We start from the raw sequence: 16741 nt of genomic DNA, 5'->3' as shown, positions 1-16741 counted from the left end.
TTTTGGGCGACTTTTCATAGTTAAAATCGACCCTATAGCATTAACCTTACGTTTTTGGACGGCGTTTCCTAGTTAAAACCGACCATATAGTATTTTTTTTCTTTGGTTTACCCAAATTCTAAATAACCTAGAATAGAATTTCATTACGAATTTTCAGTTGTTTATCTTTAGGGTAAGGCAAATAACGTTGGTGATCCGTTTTGTAGATTAACCATCGAAGTATTTAAAGATATACAAAATAACAAGTCACTGAAAGAAAACAGTACAGACAGAACAACCCCTGCGCAGGGAAAAATCAAGCTCAGCTACCTAGACAATAAGTTGAAACAGCTTCTATGCCCAAAATACACGATGTCCTTAACAAGATCGATATTAAGAAAGTAGTGACCTTGCATTTAACTAATTCTAAATGCTTTATAAAACATGGGAAAAAGGTTATTGCAAGAATTAACGGAATCGAGATGCATACCAATGCTAAATTTCATTTAGGTCCAAGCACACCTTCGAAAGACCGTGGAATGTCATTAGGTAAGAGCAAGGGAAATCTCTCACATAGGTTAACGACCAAACTTCACAACTTCAAGAAATTAAAACGTGAGCAAGATTGCGGAAATAATTACAGCACTCGGAATTCGGAAAATTCGACACCACCCAACCTCACTAGTGCATGCTGTTGTTATTCGTCGGGAATGCAGACTTTTGCACCCAGATATCCTGATCTAGGTGCATTGATGAGAACAGATTTGGTGCGGAACGGGCATTTAATTAGGAACGAAAGAATTCACCTTTTATCATTCTTGACACACCAAACAATTATCATAATACGAAAAAAAAATATTTTTTTACTTATTTTTTGCAAGACGTTTATTGTTTGTTTTAACATTTTAAGAAAGGTATTTAATCAAAGTTAAATTTAAAATTTGTTTTTGTTCTTTTTACTGCTTTATTTAAGTAAATAAATGTTCGGAACTTGTTGTGTTGGGACCTTTTTAATCGACTTTAGCAAATCTGATCCTCAAACTTCTTGTGAAAAATTCAAAACACTGCCACTAGAAGTTTCCAGCACTGGTTACAAAGCGGATGATAACAATAACAAACTAGTTCTTTTATTCGTTAAACTACTTTACCATTATTGTCATAATCTTAAAGACACCTTCGGGTACAAAAGTGGTCAAACGGAAATTCAGTGGGAAATATGAAAAGTTTATCAAAAATTTACCTTTCGAATGAAAACTGGAATGGACCAGTATATACTCTAATTGCCTAATTTTGCCCCTTTTCCCAATATACCATATTTTAATTCACATTTAAGAGTGTTCTTTAATTTAGCATTAATTTATTGGACTTTAAAATTGTTATATCGGTTTTTAAATTGCTTTAAAAATTAAATCTTGCATGTTTCTCGTAAAGGTGGATCGATAGATATCTCAGTTACCTAACTGACATTGACGTAAGCAGACGACTGGCTAATAACAAACAATTAATTTTACCACAAAAAGTTCAAGAACTTTTAGAAGCACCAAATATAAATCAAAATTTGGATCAGATAGTGTTTCCAATTTTTCTTTGATTTGAAACTAGAAGAAGAGTAATATATATTTCTTAAAATAAGTTTAAAAACACATATTTTTAAAATATGTATTCAACAAATTTTATATACTTATATATATAACAAAAATTGACGGTATAGGTTGGCGTGGTCGGACTACCTTATTTTATTTTTTTTGTTCTAAGAATAGAAGCTAACTTTGGCAAGCCGAATACATATAAATTACAAATTATTTAAAAATTACTATTTTTAAAAGAAATAAAAAAAAGTAAACAAGAATGGAAGGAAACATTGGCAAGCCAAAGTTTATATACGCTTGCAGCTATTGCAAGAATTAAACATCTAAATTTCGAGTTATATGAGTACCCTTTAAAAACCATTTTTTTTTCACTTCAATTATTTGATCGTTCCTATGTCATCTATATGATATCGGTTTCCGATTTTAATGAAATTAAAAGTAAATAAATAAAATAAAAAAAAAAAATTAATAATCTGTTTGCATAGGAGGTGTATGATATAGTCGTCCTATTTTGATCAAATTTAAACCGTAATTCCAAATTAATAAACCATCACTAAGCATCGAAGAACTATAAAAATTTAAAAAAAACAAAAAAGTTATATTTTATTTTAATTTTTTTATTAATTGTTCCTTTGGGAGTTATATGATATAGTATTCCGGCTTATATGCTACCTGCATTAGGAAAAAAAATCGTGCAAATAGCTTTAAACTGGGAGACTAGTTTGCGTAGAAACAGACAGACGGACAGACAGATTGACTCTCCTTGTGACGCTGATCAAGAATATATGCACTTTATTGGGACGGAAACGTCTCCGTTGAAAACTTCTGACTGTGTTATTACACCCTTTACAAGGGTATAAAATTAGAGAGGAGACAATAAAAATAACCTTGCAGAGGATACTATATTCAGTCGAAAGGTTGCAACGCAGTGAAGGAGACTTTTTCAGACCTTATAAAGTATATAGATTCTTGATCAGCTTCAATGGGAGAGTCGATTTAGCCATGTCCGTCTGTCCGTCCGTCTTTCCGTCCGTCCGTGTCTACGCAAACTAGTACCTCAGTTTCAAAGCTACCTGCATGAAACTTACCCAAAAGTTATCTTCCTACTGCAGGTAGTACATAAGTCGGAACGAGCCGTGCTGGAAAAAGAATTATAACTTTGCTGAGGGTATTATAATTTCAGTCAGAAGTTTGCAACGCAGTAAAGGAGACATCTCCTATAAACTATATAAATTCTTCTCTTCTATTCTCTTCTTCTCCGTCTGTCCGACCGTTTCTACGCAAACTAGTCTCTCAGTTTTAAAGCTATCTGCATGAAACTTTCCCAAAAGTTGTCTTTCTATTGCAGGTAGTATATAAGTCGGATCGAGCCGGATCGGGATATAGTAATGGTTAAATATTTCAGAATTACGATTTAAATTTCATTCAGACGACTATAGCATATAGCTCCCATAGGAACAATCGAATAGCTGCCATAGGAACTATCGAATAATTAAGCTGCAAATCATCATAGCTTCAAGGTTTTTAAACATACACACAAGTAAATCATAATTTTAACGTTTTCAAGAGTATTTAGTTTTTGAAATAGCTGCAAGGGTATATGAACTTCGGCTTGCCGAAGTTTGCTTCCTTTCTTGTTTTAATTTTGTTTTGTTTTTAGTTCTTCGAGATATAGTCATAGATTATTATTTTTGAATTACGGTTTCAATTTGGCTATATCATATAGCTATCATCAACACAATCGGAATATTAAAAAATGTAACTTCTCCAATTTTCAATTTTTTTAAATTCCTTTTGGACATAGTAATTGTGTAAAAGTTCAGATATAAGCTTTAATTCAAATTAAAAAACGATATCATATAGCTGAAACACGAACGAGCTAAAAATTAGACTTATATTTATTCTTATACTTTATATTTTGTAGTTCAAAGTTTAGGTGTTTTAAAGAATATTTAATTTTTGCAATAGCTGCAAGGGTATATAAACTTCGACTCGCAAAATTTTCTTTTTTTTTGTTTTAATTTATTTTTTTAATATTTCGATGGTTTCAGTTGGTTCTATATGACATAGTCGTCCGATTTTAATAAATTTTTAATCGTAATTTTGGAAGAATAAATTTTTACTATATATCAAAGAACTAAAACTAAATTTAAAATCAGCAAAATTATTATACACATATGAACGTGATAGGGTCGGAAATGGCTCCTTCACTACTTTCCCTTTGCAAGGGTATCAAAATAGTAATTGGGCGACTATATCATACAGCTGCCATAGAAACGATCGAATAATTCAGCGAAAAATCATCACAGCCTTGCTGCTTTTAAGCATAATGGCATTAAAAAATAGTTATTCTACGAAATAAAGCTATTCAGCAACAGCTGAAGGGTATATAAACTTCAACTTGCCAAAATGTGTGCTTCCTTTCTTGTTTTAATTTGAATTGCGTGGTTAGGAAGCTGATTTAATTTATTAAAAAAGTTATGCCAATAAGGTTTTTAGCTCTTCTAGAAACGTTGATTCTTACATTTTCAAACTAATAGATTTGCTGGTTTTAAAAATAAAATTTCTTGAAAAAAATAAATACACGCGTATAAGCCTAGTCGGTTAATTTCTTGTCTAAAGTTGGTAAGCAAATCAATATAAACGTTCTGCCCGGGGTAGGTTGAAAATGTACCTAGCAATACTATTGTTCAATTCAGAGCCCCAATTAATCGCTGCCAAAGCGGGGCGTTATATTGTTTACCTTATTACATATGTACAATGTTTTGCTCTCGCTTGTTCTCATGTTTTTACCGCCTTATATTATCAATGTTATCAATGCCGTGCGATGTTGCGTTCGGCCAGCTCTTAAGGGTTCGAAGAATATGAAAAGGGCAAGCACGAGAACTTGCATTTTGGATCAGGAACAGAAAACATTAAACTGCCTTCAAAGGTTACGACGAGCAAAGATGGTTAGGCCATAAGATGGATGGAGCTATGCATGTCTTTGCAATTAGTATTCTTACATAAGTGGGCTGGTAACTTTTGGTTACAGACAATATTCTTATTACGCCATCTTTTAAGCCTTATTTTAAATGTAAAACCTAGATTCGATTCCGTTTTGTTGCATATGGCAGGACACTTCCGGAAGCATTATTTAAATCAGTGATAAGTAGATACACTGTTTTCTTTCGCTCATAGCACTCTGCTATTGTGGATGTTAGTGTGAAAATTCTATCTACTATGGAGTGATTTTCTTAATACCCGCTTGGTATTCGCCCAGAATTTGGTTTTGATCAACGTACTTGAAGATTCTCTGTGCGAACATTTTTTGGACCCTGTCTAGGAGGGATATACCTCTGTAGCTAGCGGCAACGTCGCGAAGATGATGTTCCGCTTGAAACTCTCTGGTGGTCGGAAATTTTGGACTTCGCAGAGTTGTACTGAATGGACAAACTTTTCGGATCATTTAATTTTTAAGCCATTTTTCAAAACCTATGTAGGCTCGTCCTCTTACGAAAGTAAAATTCCCATTTGTATTTGTACTCATTTTCCCTTTTAATGTTGCCATTTTAATGGTTTTGCTTTGTTCGTTAAGCCTAAGACCATTTTAGCAGTTTAGGTACACGAGCACTATGGTGAAATTTCCGAAAACATGACCTTGCCGCTTGCCCCAACAATCTTTGTTACGATGCTTCCATTTTCGTTGTATGTTTCTTTTATATTCCTGAGCGTTAATTTCAGACTATTATCAGCCGTTCCTAGATGGGTTTTAGTTGCAGCAGCACTAGTTTGTGTTCCGGCTTTTCAATGCTTCGATCTTTTTCGAAAAATATTTAAGGTCTAGCTAGTTTCCTCCCATTCCATTCGCTGACCTTAGATAACATTGATTGTCCTCTCGAAAATAAATCGAACGTTTTGTACCTTAACCTGAGCGATGTCAAATTTGTCTCGCAGAAGCTGCCGGACTTTAGATGTGATGTTTTCTGCGGCGGCATAGTTAAAATTAGCCTGTTGAGCTCCTTCATTCACTTTTCAGTGGTTTTAAATCAGCTTTTAATTTTTTGAAACACCTCCCATCTGTTTCTTTAATTTCCCAGCATAGTTTTTTGTTGAAAGTTCTTGAACACTTCCAATACTTCGGTCATTGTTTTCTTCTCTTTTTGAACGCATCCTCATCCTTATCTTTCATTGGGGGTCGCATCAATCCACCCTTTTCAGGCTTTCCAACGATGATTTTTATAGCAATTTTTAAAAGCTGAATTTTATAGAACTTGTCGTTTAGTTATCGATATTCCAGCTGCATGCCCGAACATCTGGTCCAGTTAGTCTCTAGTTCTTTCAAATTTTAGTCCCTCGAATATGTTTCTCTTCGCTTTTATGTACCCTAGGCAAGAATGCCGGAGGAGTCAAGGACAACAAGGTCAAACTGTAAACAACGGAACTTGGACATGGGCAAAGCGGAGACACCGTGAACTAACGGCACCGCGCTGGCCATTGGACCCTCACATGGCAAGGGCAACACGGTCGAACGGTATATTGGCGGACTTTGGAACTGCATAAAGAGGACGCTCCTGAACTAACGTTGCGGCAGTGGACCTTGGATCCGATCACGCGAGCTGGAGGAGAGGAATAACGGGACCATCACAGGCAAGCGCAGCTCAGCCCCGAAGTAATAGTGCGAGAATCAAAGCGAGTGCGTTTACGCAAGACCAGTAGCAAGTTAATCAAGTCCCGGATTAATATCGTAAAGTCAAGTCTATAAGGCCAAGACTACAACGCTGAGATCCAACGGGTGCTAGGTCGTTGTTAAATCGAGCTCAGGAATTACTTGCATGGAGTTTGCAATTAAGGTGGCTGGGCGAAGAGGCGGAACCTAGTTCTACACCTTACCGACAGGTGGCTGAGCGAAGAGGCAGAACCTAGTTCTATAACATCCAGAGTCTCGGTGGAGCCGTCAAGAGTTAGACATCAGTAAGCAGTCGAGATTTCGATAACAGTTTATCAAACTGGCCAACATTGAGCTGGTCATACTAACCGGCGCCTACATAATCAATGCAATTCCCTCAAAGCAGTCACTTGTGCTTTGGCGTTTTTTCGAGAAGGTATATAGTATATAGTAAAGCTCCATTAGTTAGCTCTTATTAGTGTGAATGAGTACTAATAAAAATTCTGTAATTTTGGGATGTTTCAGTATGGCTTGCTACAGAGTTCAAAATAATAAACTACTTTTTTAATGCTACTAAAATTACTATACATTAGATGTCAAGAAAGCAGCATTACTTTTGAGAAATCTAATGAGATGTTTTTTTTTTCAGTAGCGTTTCTTTCCTTGACATCCAATGCAAATCTTTTTTTTTTAGTAGCAATACTCTTTTCAATGCCAATGAAATACTTATTCATTGGCATTACATTTAAAAAATCCAATGAAATATTTTTTGACTAGAATTACTTTTTTGACAATTTAATGAAAATGTTTTTTCAGTAGCATTACTTTCTTGAATGATAATGAAAATTGTTATCATGAAAACATTTCATTTTCATTTTTTGATGATACATATAAATGAACTTTCTGGATTCGGAAAATACCAAGTGGTAGTGCTGAAGTGCAGATACCCACTAGCTTTTGCGGATTGTCTATCCAAGAAATGCTTGCGTTATTTAACTGTCTAGAAGTCTGTTGCTATCTTGAATCAACATGTTTAATGACCATCTTACAAGCTTTTTGTGCTCAAAATATGAATAGTTTGCGTAGAAAAGACTTTCTTACATGGAATATCGACTTCAAATAACTATAACCATCAAGATTATTACAAAACTTATACATTTTGAAACTATATTTGCTTTGTAACTGTGAAACATCTGAATCTTTTTAACCGTTTTTATACCCTTGGAGAGAATATTCTAATTTCAGTCAGAAGTTTGCAACGCAGTGAAGGAGACATTTCCGACCCTATAAAGTATATATATTCTTGATCAGTATCACTAGGCGAGTCGATCTAGCCATGTCCGTCTGTCCGTCTGTCAGTCTGTCCGTCTGTTTCTACGCAATGAATGAAACTTTCCCAAAAGTTGTCTTTCTATTGCAGGTAGTATATAAGTCGGAACGAGCCAGATGGGACGACTATAGCATATAGCTCCCATAGGAACAATCGAAAAAATAAATAAAAAAAATTATAACTTTGCTGTTTTTTAATTTTTTTTTTAGTTCTTCGACATATTGTAATGGTTAAATTATATAGAATTACGGTTTAAATTTCATCAAAATCTGACGACTATATCAAATAGCTCCCATAGGAACAATCGGTAAAAAAATACAACAAAAATTATAGCATTGCTGTTTTTTAATTTTTTTTTTAGTTCTTCGACATAAAGTAATGGTTAACTATTTTCGAATTACGGTTTAAATTACAACAAAATCGGACGACTATATCATATAGCTCCCAAAGAAATAATAAAAATATGTAAAATAACTATCTAATAATTGAGCTGCAAATCATCATAGCTTCAATGTTTTTAAACATATACGCAAGTAAATCATAATTTTAATGTTTTCAAAAATATTTAATTCTTTCAATAGCTGCAAGGGTATGTGAACTTCGGCTTGCCGAAGCTTGCTTCCTTTCTTGTTTATAATAAGATTGTTAATTTGTTTTAACTTTCAGGCATCCAGATAAAATACAAAGGGATGACGATTCCAAAAAGTTTGTTCAAATAAAATTAGCCTATGAACTCTTAAGTGACACTGATCGACGACGAGTTTTTGACCGGCATGGAGTAACCGATGAAGATTCTCATTATCTACAAAAAAAATATGATTACACTGGATATAATCGCTTTTCATTAGATCAATATGATGATCCTTTTGGAAACAGATTTATTATTGATCAGAACATTGTACTTTACCATAAATTATCTGTAACGTCCAATTATTTTGAGAAGACAATATTACCAAACAGTGAAAAAAAAGCGCAAGTTGTAATGTTTTACAATGATTGGTGCTTTAAATGCTCTCGACTAGTTGGAGCCTTCGAAAAGATAAGAGATTTACTGGAACCTTTAGGTATTTATTTAGTTTTAAAAACATGTATTAAACAGCTAACTAACCATTTCTTTAAAGGTATTTCCTTTGCAACAGTCAATGCTGCACATGAAAAGTCAACATTTCGTAAAACTGGCGCAAGTGAGGTTCCTCAACTAGTTCTCATTTTGGATAACCAGTTCTTCCTTTATCGGGATCACACACTTACACCGCAAAAATTTGTTGGTAAGTTTGTATTTTACCTTTCACCCATGTATTGTTTAATCCAAGTATTTCCATAATGTGCAAGAGGTACTAAAAAAAAAAACAAAAAAGGGTGACGGCCCTGCCCCACAACCGTATTAAAAGTACGTATTTAAACACGCGACACAAGGTCTCACTTCAAGCCTTTAAAAAACGAAAAGCCTGAGACATCTACTTGTAAACATTAAAATTAATTCTGAACCATGTACACCGAGAAAAAAACCGTTATCAACAGACTCAATTTTCCGTGCTCAATAGTGCGCCATGAACGGATTTACCGAAATCAAGAATACATTTTCTTAGATCAAAACTGTTTTTCAAGACTGAACATATTCGATTTCAGAATAAGTCTTCTCGGCTTCGAGAGTATATCGTTCTCAAAATCAAAAATGATTTACTCTTGAAAACGAGAGCGCCTATGCTTGGACTCAAGAACCTATTCGTTCTCAGGACTAAGAAGACCTGTTCTAAAAGCTAGAATACTCAGTCTTGATCTGAGAACGTTTCTTCTAGATTTCGGAAAATTTTTTCGGAAATTGAGACTGTTGAGAACAGTTTTTTTCAGTAAAAGTGTCAGATCCCAAAAACTGTTCGAATTGTTTTTTTGTTTGTTTTGTTTTTTTATTTTCTTCTTTTATTTATTTTTTTTTATACATTTTACATTGGAAATTATATAGCTAAATATATTTAATTTTATACTTTTCCTATCAGTAATTAAAACATACATATGAAAGGGATGGGTATCGTCTCTTTTATCTATTCTGCTGTGATGAATTTAAGCCACTCGAAATTAACACCGGCCCCTAGACAAAAAAAATGATTTCAAAAATTAACTGTCTGCAACAAAACTGGTTAAAAAAATGTATATTTAAATTTACTATTTAGCACGTGTTAAGTGAAACCAAAGAGTTGTGAAATATAAATTTTCCGCCAGTGACGCTGCTGCAGTCTACAAAAAAAACTGTTTCTTATGATTCTAACTCTTTTACGACTGTGATTTTGTGCGAGCATTTACAAGAAAACAATCGAAGTTTAGGTGGCGCCATCTGTCGAGCTGCATAGCCATAGCCACTAGAAGTAAGTGCGTGCGGCAGCCCCTTCTTCCGCTAACATTTATTTCGTTCTGTCTCCCTACTGCAGCGATTAACGCCAGAGCAGCGGCCGAACAGTGGCCGAGCAGCGGCAGAAGGGTGGCAGAGACGTGGCCGAGCTGCGGCAGAGGACTTCATTAGGACATCATATAGGGTCGAAAAAATAACTTTCGGGTATAATAACGACAGATTTATGTTAATGAAAAGAGACTTAATTAACAAATTCAAAATGTAAAAAATTATATAATCAACCGTTTTTAAACTTTTTTACTTAACCATACAGTTTTTATTAATTTATCACATTTAGTTTGAGCCAGTATATCTTTTAAAGTATTTTCGCGTACTCAGAATACAGAAATATCTAACTATCTAACTAACTGTCAACTGCTTCGTGGATTAATAAGCTACTTTACTGATCAATACACTGACTAGAGGCCAACAATTAAAATTTAAACAAAACTGTAAGCTATGGTTTTTTCAAAAGCCAAGTCATAAGGGACGGCTCATGGTCGTGGTTTTAAAATTTCTCTTTTATTGTAACTAGGTTTTGGAGCTTTGCAGTAATAAGACTGTAGTTTCAAACAAAAAGTTCTGATATAAAGAAAACAAAAAAGGAAGCACACTTCGGCAATCCGAAGTTCATATACCTTGCAGCTATTGCTAAAATAAAATATTCTTGAAAACATTAAAATTATGATTTACTTGCGAATATGTTTAAAAACTTTGAAGCTATGATGATTTGCAGCTTAATTATTCGATAGTTCCCATGGATATATAATATCGTTTTCCGATTTTAATAAAATTAGAAATGTCAAATTATTAATAAGTCAAAAAGAATTTAAAAATAAATTACAAAATAAAAAAGTTAAATTAAAAAAACAAATTTTTAATATTTTTATTGTTCCCAATATGAGTCCGATTTTGATGAAATTTAAACCGTAGTTCTGAAATATTTAATCATTACTATTTGTCGATGAACTAAAAAAAAAATGTAAAAACAGTGAAGTTATTTATTTTTTTTCCCCCATTGTTTCTATGGGAGCTATTTACTATAGTCGTCCGATCCGGCACGCCTTATGTACTACCTGAAATAGGAAGACAACTTTAGGAAAAGTTTCATAAAGATAGCTTTAAAACTGAGAGACTAGTTTGTGTAGAAACGGACGGACGGACAGACGAGCATGGCTAGATTGACGCTTCTAGTGAAGCTGATTAAGAATATATATACTTTATAGAGTCGGAGATGTCACCTTCAAACTATTGACTGAGATTATAATACCCTCTGCATGGGTATAAAAATGTAAGTAAAATATTAAATGTTAAATTTTTCTTGAAAAGGTGAGTTAAATGGCTTAAGTAATGAGAGAAATTTGGTTTGAAGCGTCTGTAGTAGTTGCAGAAAGCTACGAATCTTCTTGATTCATCTGCATCAGAAGGAACAGGAATGGGACTTCGTTCTTATCCCGAAAAGGCTATTGTCATCATTCTTTATTAGCGGCTTTTTTTTACACCATAAGGTAATCGTTTAAAGCGGTATGAGCCAGTGCGCGTTGAAAATAAAGTTATGTCTCTGGAGTCATTTTTTAAAGTAATTTGGTGGAATCCAGACAACAAATCCAGAAATGAAAATAATTTTGATCTACCAAGTGGATCGAGTATATCGTTGATTCGTAGTAATGGGAATTTATCTGCTAATAACTTTTTATTTATTTGTCGGTAGTCACTAACTAATATCCATCGCTTATGTTCAAGGAAATGATTTTTGGGCACAAGAGGTAATGGGGTATCTGGTACGGAGGATTGTACTATGCCATCTTTAATTAGTTTTTTGTCTGGTTTATCTATTTTTATTTTTTTTGTCGATATAAGAAGCTTCTAGTGATTTACGCTAGTTATCAAGTTCGTTTGTGAACTAGGTTGAGGTTTTTCCTTTTTGGTACATATTTGTCATTTTTTCTTTAATAACCTCCGAGGTTTCACCGACAATTGTGCTTAGAAGTTTATTGATAGTTGCATCAATTGTAAACTCATTTTGAACTTTGTAAATGGTTGATCCAATTGTCTTTGATTTAGTTACCACTATAGCAATTCCTTCGTAGGGCCCTTTTGTCATGATGACCAATTTTGTTGCCGTAATGAATCGTTGGAGATGTATTTTTTTCCATTAAATTTTGGCACAGCATTTGAAATTTCTCTAATGTACGTCCGTTGGGCGGCTGCTTGTCAGCCATTTAATAATGTTTATTATCTACTACACTATTTCAGTAACGGAATCTATTATATCTTGGTCTGAGCATTCAGATTAAATTAAAACGGCGGGAATGGTAAAATTCCTCGTTTTCATAATCAGAATTCAGAATTATATCCAAACTATACTTTTCTTTTATTGTTAATAAATTCAATCATTAGGTAAGGTTAGGTTAAATATGGCTGGGAGTGAATAAAATTCCACCCCCACCCTAGACCGCAAGGACTTTTGTGATGCCATGTGATCCCAGTAAAAGGTGTGTCCTTAAGCTCGTTAAAGGTGCGACTGTCCGAACAATCTGGTATGGTTCAAGAATCTCATGAGGCTGGCTATTTTTATACCTGTTACGACCGCAAGGTTGGGAAGAGTGTACCTGCCAAAGTGCCTGAAACGTTTAAAGTTGTGCGCTGGGTACAAGCACAGAAGCTGTTCGATGGTTTTTTCCTCGTCTCTCTGTCTGCAACTACGGTATAAGTCGTGATACTGGACTCTGAGTAGTCTTGCATGATTGCCTATGAGGCAGTGTTCTGTTAGTGCACCAATTAGGATGGGCCACGTTTCCAACGGTTTCATATAGATGCCATAGGAACGATCGAACAATTGATAATAATAGCGTCAATGTTTTTAAGCATGCACGCAAAGAATATTTCATTTTTGCTGCAAAGGTATATGAACTTTGGCTTGACGAAGTTTGTTTCCTTTCTTGTTTATTATGTTTTTTGGTCATCTTTTTTAGCATTAATTGAATTAATTGTATCTCTTAACATCAGTCTAATACAGCCATTTATAATCAAAGGGCTTCAACGTTTTAAGTTAAAGTTTATTTTCGTGCTGATGCTGTAGTTTTTTGTATACCATTTTTATTTTATTTCGTTTCAATGTCTTTTTTTTTTTTTTTTTACATATGCATTTTATTTATTGAATCTTCTCTGAATTGAGACTAACAATAAGTATATAAAATCTTAAATTAAAAAGCTTTATCTGACAGTCAAGTTGACTGACGCGGGATGTAAGGGCTCTAATAACTATTGCTGGGCTGGAAGGTCATTTCGTTGCAATCGGGTCCGGTTGGAAACCCTGGCTAGGCCCCTGGCGAGCTGGTTTGGATGAGAAGTTAGCTTGGTGTGGTAGGACGCCTTTTGTTTTGAAATTTCATCTTTTACGGGTAGAATGCCAAGATCTCTGTGGATGTTGTCGTTCCGAACATGTTGTCGTTCTCAGGATTTTTGATTGTGCTCGCTGGATAATGTCGATGTTACTGCTGCTCGCGTTTCCCCACAACTGGGAGCCGTAAGTCCAGACTGGCTTAAGCGTTGAATTGTAGAGCAGAAGTAAGGGGGACACGTTTGTCTGTTAAGAGTAAACGATATGTGTTTACACTTTTGCGCATTTATTTTTATACGCCAGTCTGATAACACCTCTCCACTACACGAGATGATCAGCTAGTTGTGCTGTTGCCTGAATTGGGCATTTGGACCGACTTAAGATCGCGGTATCGTCTGCGAATGTAGAAGTAGTTAGCCGCTCGTTCGTGGGAATATCTGGTGTAAAGAAAAATAGAGTTGAGGAACTCCAGCCTTATCGTGTAATCGTCGGATATTGTAGTGTTGCATCTCACGGCGAAGGCTCTGTTGTAAAGGTACGATTCAAGTATCCTGTGAGTGTTTTCCGGTAGTAACGTTCTGATTTTATGCATAAGGCCATCGAGCCAGACTCGGTCGAAAGCCTGCGCAACGTCAAGGAATACCGCACTGCAGTATTCCCGAGACTCGAATGCAGTTCGTATTTCTGTTGTTAATCTGTTAACTTGCTCTATTGTTCCATGGCTTTCTCGAAAGCCAAATTGATGCGCCGGAATAATGTTGTGCTCTTTCAGATATGGGATTATGCGTGTCAAAAGGCATTTTTCGAGCAGTTTTGACAGACCCGAGAGTAAACTTATCGGTTTATATGAGGCTGGTATTGTGTGATCTTTTCCTGGCTTTGGGATCATTATGATTACGACTTTTTCCATTTTTTTGGGAAGTAGCCAAGTCGTGTAATCCCGTTAAATAGTTTACAAATTACCTCAACTGCACAGTTTGGGAGTTCAATTAGCATCTTAGGAGTTATTAGATCACCGCCTGGGGCCTTTTTTGATTTTAATTGCTCGCTGATGACTTTTGCAACTTCGTTTGGTTGAAACAGAATTGGCGCCGTCTCAGTTCCAAGTCGAATTGACGGCGACGGTAGTGTGAATGAATTATTTGCAGGGTTTGGCTGAAAATAAATGTACAGGCTCTGTCTTTGTCGCTTCTGGCCCAGCTGCCTGAAGAGTCTCCTACGGGAATTACTGTTTCGGCCGGCGCACTTAGATTTGGGTGGGCCCTCCACAGGGGATGCTTGGTGCTGGGGGGTGAAAGTTTCTCAATGTACTGGCGTTGTGCTTTTTCTTCTTCGTGCCTTAGAGCCCTGGGGTGCAGAGACTTTGGCTGCTGCGACGAGTACAGACTCCAGTGCGACGTCAGCCTGCAAGGGTGCTCGATTAATGGTGAGTGGTCCGATGATAGATCCAAAAGCGATTTTGCAGATATTAGATTGCGAGAAATATTTTTTGTCACACCAAAATCAATTAAATCAGGTAGTTTTCTAGGATCTGTTGGTTAGTATGTAGGACTGCCTGGTGAAACGTAGTCCAGTTTGTTGCATGTTTTGATGAGTGCATTATATAGTTGCCTTCCTTTGGGGGTAACAAGGCGGGATCCCCAGTGTGTGTGCTTGGCGTTGTAATCACCTGCTGCTATGAATCGCTCTCCAAGTGAATTGTAGAAGTCCATGAATTGGTCTTCTGAGACTGTAAAGCGGGGTGGCAGTAGACAGCGGCAATGGCAAGGTTGCTGGTGCCCAACTGTAAATTTATCGATGTAGCATGCAGATAATTTTTTGCAAACCGTTGGTGAAAGTGGTGTTTGATACGGTCTCTTATTAAGATGCCGGCTCCGCCATGTGCTTTACCATCTGGATGATTGGTGCCGTAGAACGTGTATCCTCGTATTTGAAAGTTATATTTGCTGGTGAGATGCGTTTCTGCCAGCAACATAACGTCGATGTGATTTTCGTTCAGAAATTGAGTTATTTCAGGTATATGCCGTGAAACACCGTTGGCGTTCCACAGAGTTATTCGGAGGCTAGGCATAATTTATTTGGACTGCTGAGCTGCAAGCATTTGTAACAAGATATTTTGGTTTTGCATTAGAGTTTGCATGGTGGTTTTCATGAAGGACATAAATTCCATCATATTTTATTGCAAATTTATCATCATAGTTTCCATGTTACTTTGTGGCTGTCCCATGGCCTGCTGTATGTTATCAGTTTCAATGTCTGATAAAACTTTTCGTTTTCCTGGTGTTGGTTTTTAACATTTCGATCGGAGGAAACCGGGAGCAGTGCATTGTCAGCAATTATATTTCCACACAGCAGTCCAATAACCAAGAATTATAACGCCAGCGAGATGGTCAACGCCCTGCAGTCGTTATCGAAGGAGGCGGACATGAAGGTTGAGTCGATTCCCAGTGATCCTAAAAGGCGCTCCCCCAGTTGATGAATGTTTTCGAGGATCTGCACTCCGCTCGCCAGCAATTGCTCGAATCCCTGCAGAATTCTTTTACGGAGGGATCCATGGCCACTTTGGTGCTCCAGGAGAGCACCATAATATTCCAATTGAACTGTGCAGAGGTATAAAGCGGATTTATTTCCGTCAACAAAGAAATTGGTTTTTTTTAAATACTTTGCAATAGATAACGAGCAAATAATATTTGTACCTTATTCTTAGATGTTTTAAGGATATTATTGAAAAAAAATTTGGCTAATAATAACATATTTGGTTTTTTTTTAAATTATTTTGTGGAATCGGTTCGATTTTAACCTACAGCAGTTCAGCAAATACGCCGCCCCTATTCTAGCTTTTGAACGAATTTGATAGGAACTTTTCAAGGGTTGCATGGTACGAAAAAAAGAATTTTCTTACTTTATGTGTTGTGTTGGGACCTTTTTCATCGTCAACACTACTTTTGAAAAGTTCACAACAAGGGATTTAAAACAGCTGATCCACGAACAAAATTTAAAATAAAACAAGAAAAGAAGAAAACTTCGGCAAGCCGAAGCTTGTACACCCTTGCAGCTATTGCAAAAATTAAATATTCTTAAAAAAAACATTGATGATTCTCAGCTTAACTATTCGATCGTTCCTATAGCATCTATATAATATGATATATGATCTATATATAAAATTCATATATCTGAACTATCAAGTTATTACTTATTTTTAAATAAATTTCAAAATTTAATTTTTATAATTTGCCGATTGTTCCCATGGGAGCTGAATAATGTAGTCGTCCGATTTAGAATAAATTCAAATCGAGATTCTAAAATACTTAGCAATTACTACATTTCGAAGACCTAAAAAAAAACATTTAAAAACAGTAAAGTTATTATTTTTGTTTTTTCGATAGTTACTATAGTCCTCCGATTCGGCACGTTACGGCTCGTTCCTGCAACAGGAAAACAACTTTTGAAAAATTTTCATGCTGAT

General features: G+C 35.6%; 1 protein-coding gene across 3 annotated transcripts in view; it reads left to right on the top strand.

The window, feature by feature from the left end:
- The window catches only part of LOC128265307 (dnaJ homolog subfamily C member 16-like), a 119309-nt gene extending 103659 nt beyond the window's left edge, over positions 1-15650 (top strand). For 2 of the 3 annotated variants that reach the window (XM_053001226.1, XM_053001227.1), the window contains exons 4-6: positions 8213-8610; positions 8668-8814; positions 9973-10079. In XM_053001226.1, coding sequence (XP_052857186.1) covers positions 8213-8610; positions 8668-8814; positions 9973-10064 — 637 coding nt within the window. In that variant the 3' untranslated portion in view covers positions 10065-10079. Of the gene's footprint in view, positions 1-8212; positions 8611-8667; positions 8815-9972; positions 10080-15583 lie in introns of those variants that run through there. The other variant, XR_008268844.1, reaches the window with a different exon arrangement.
- Positions 15651-16741: the final 1091 nt, after the last annotated feature.

The sequence above is a fragment of the Drosophila gunungcola genome, unplaced genomic scaffold (genome assembly GCF_025200985.1).
Source record: "Drosophila gunungcola strain Sukarami unplaced genomic scaffold, Dgunungcola_SK_2 000109F, whole genome shotgun sequence".
Taxonomy (NCBI): Eukaryota; Metazoa; Arthropoda; class Insecta; order Diptera; family Drosophilidae; genus Drosophila; species Drosophila gunungcola.
The sequence above is the reverse complement of the archived record's forward strand: the minus strand, read 5'-3'. Positions and strand labels throughout refer to the sequence as shown.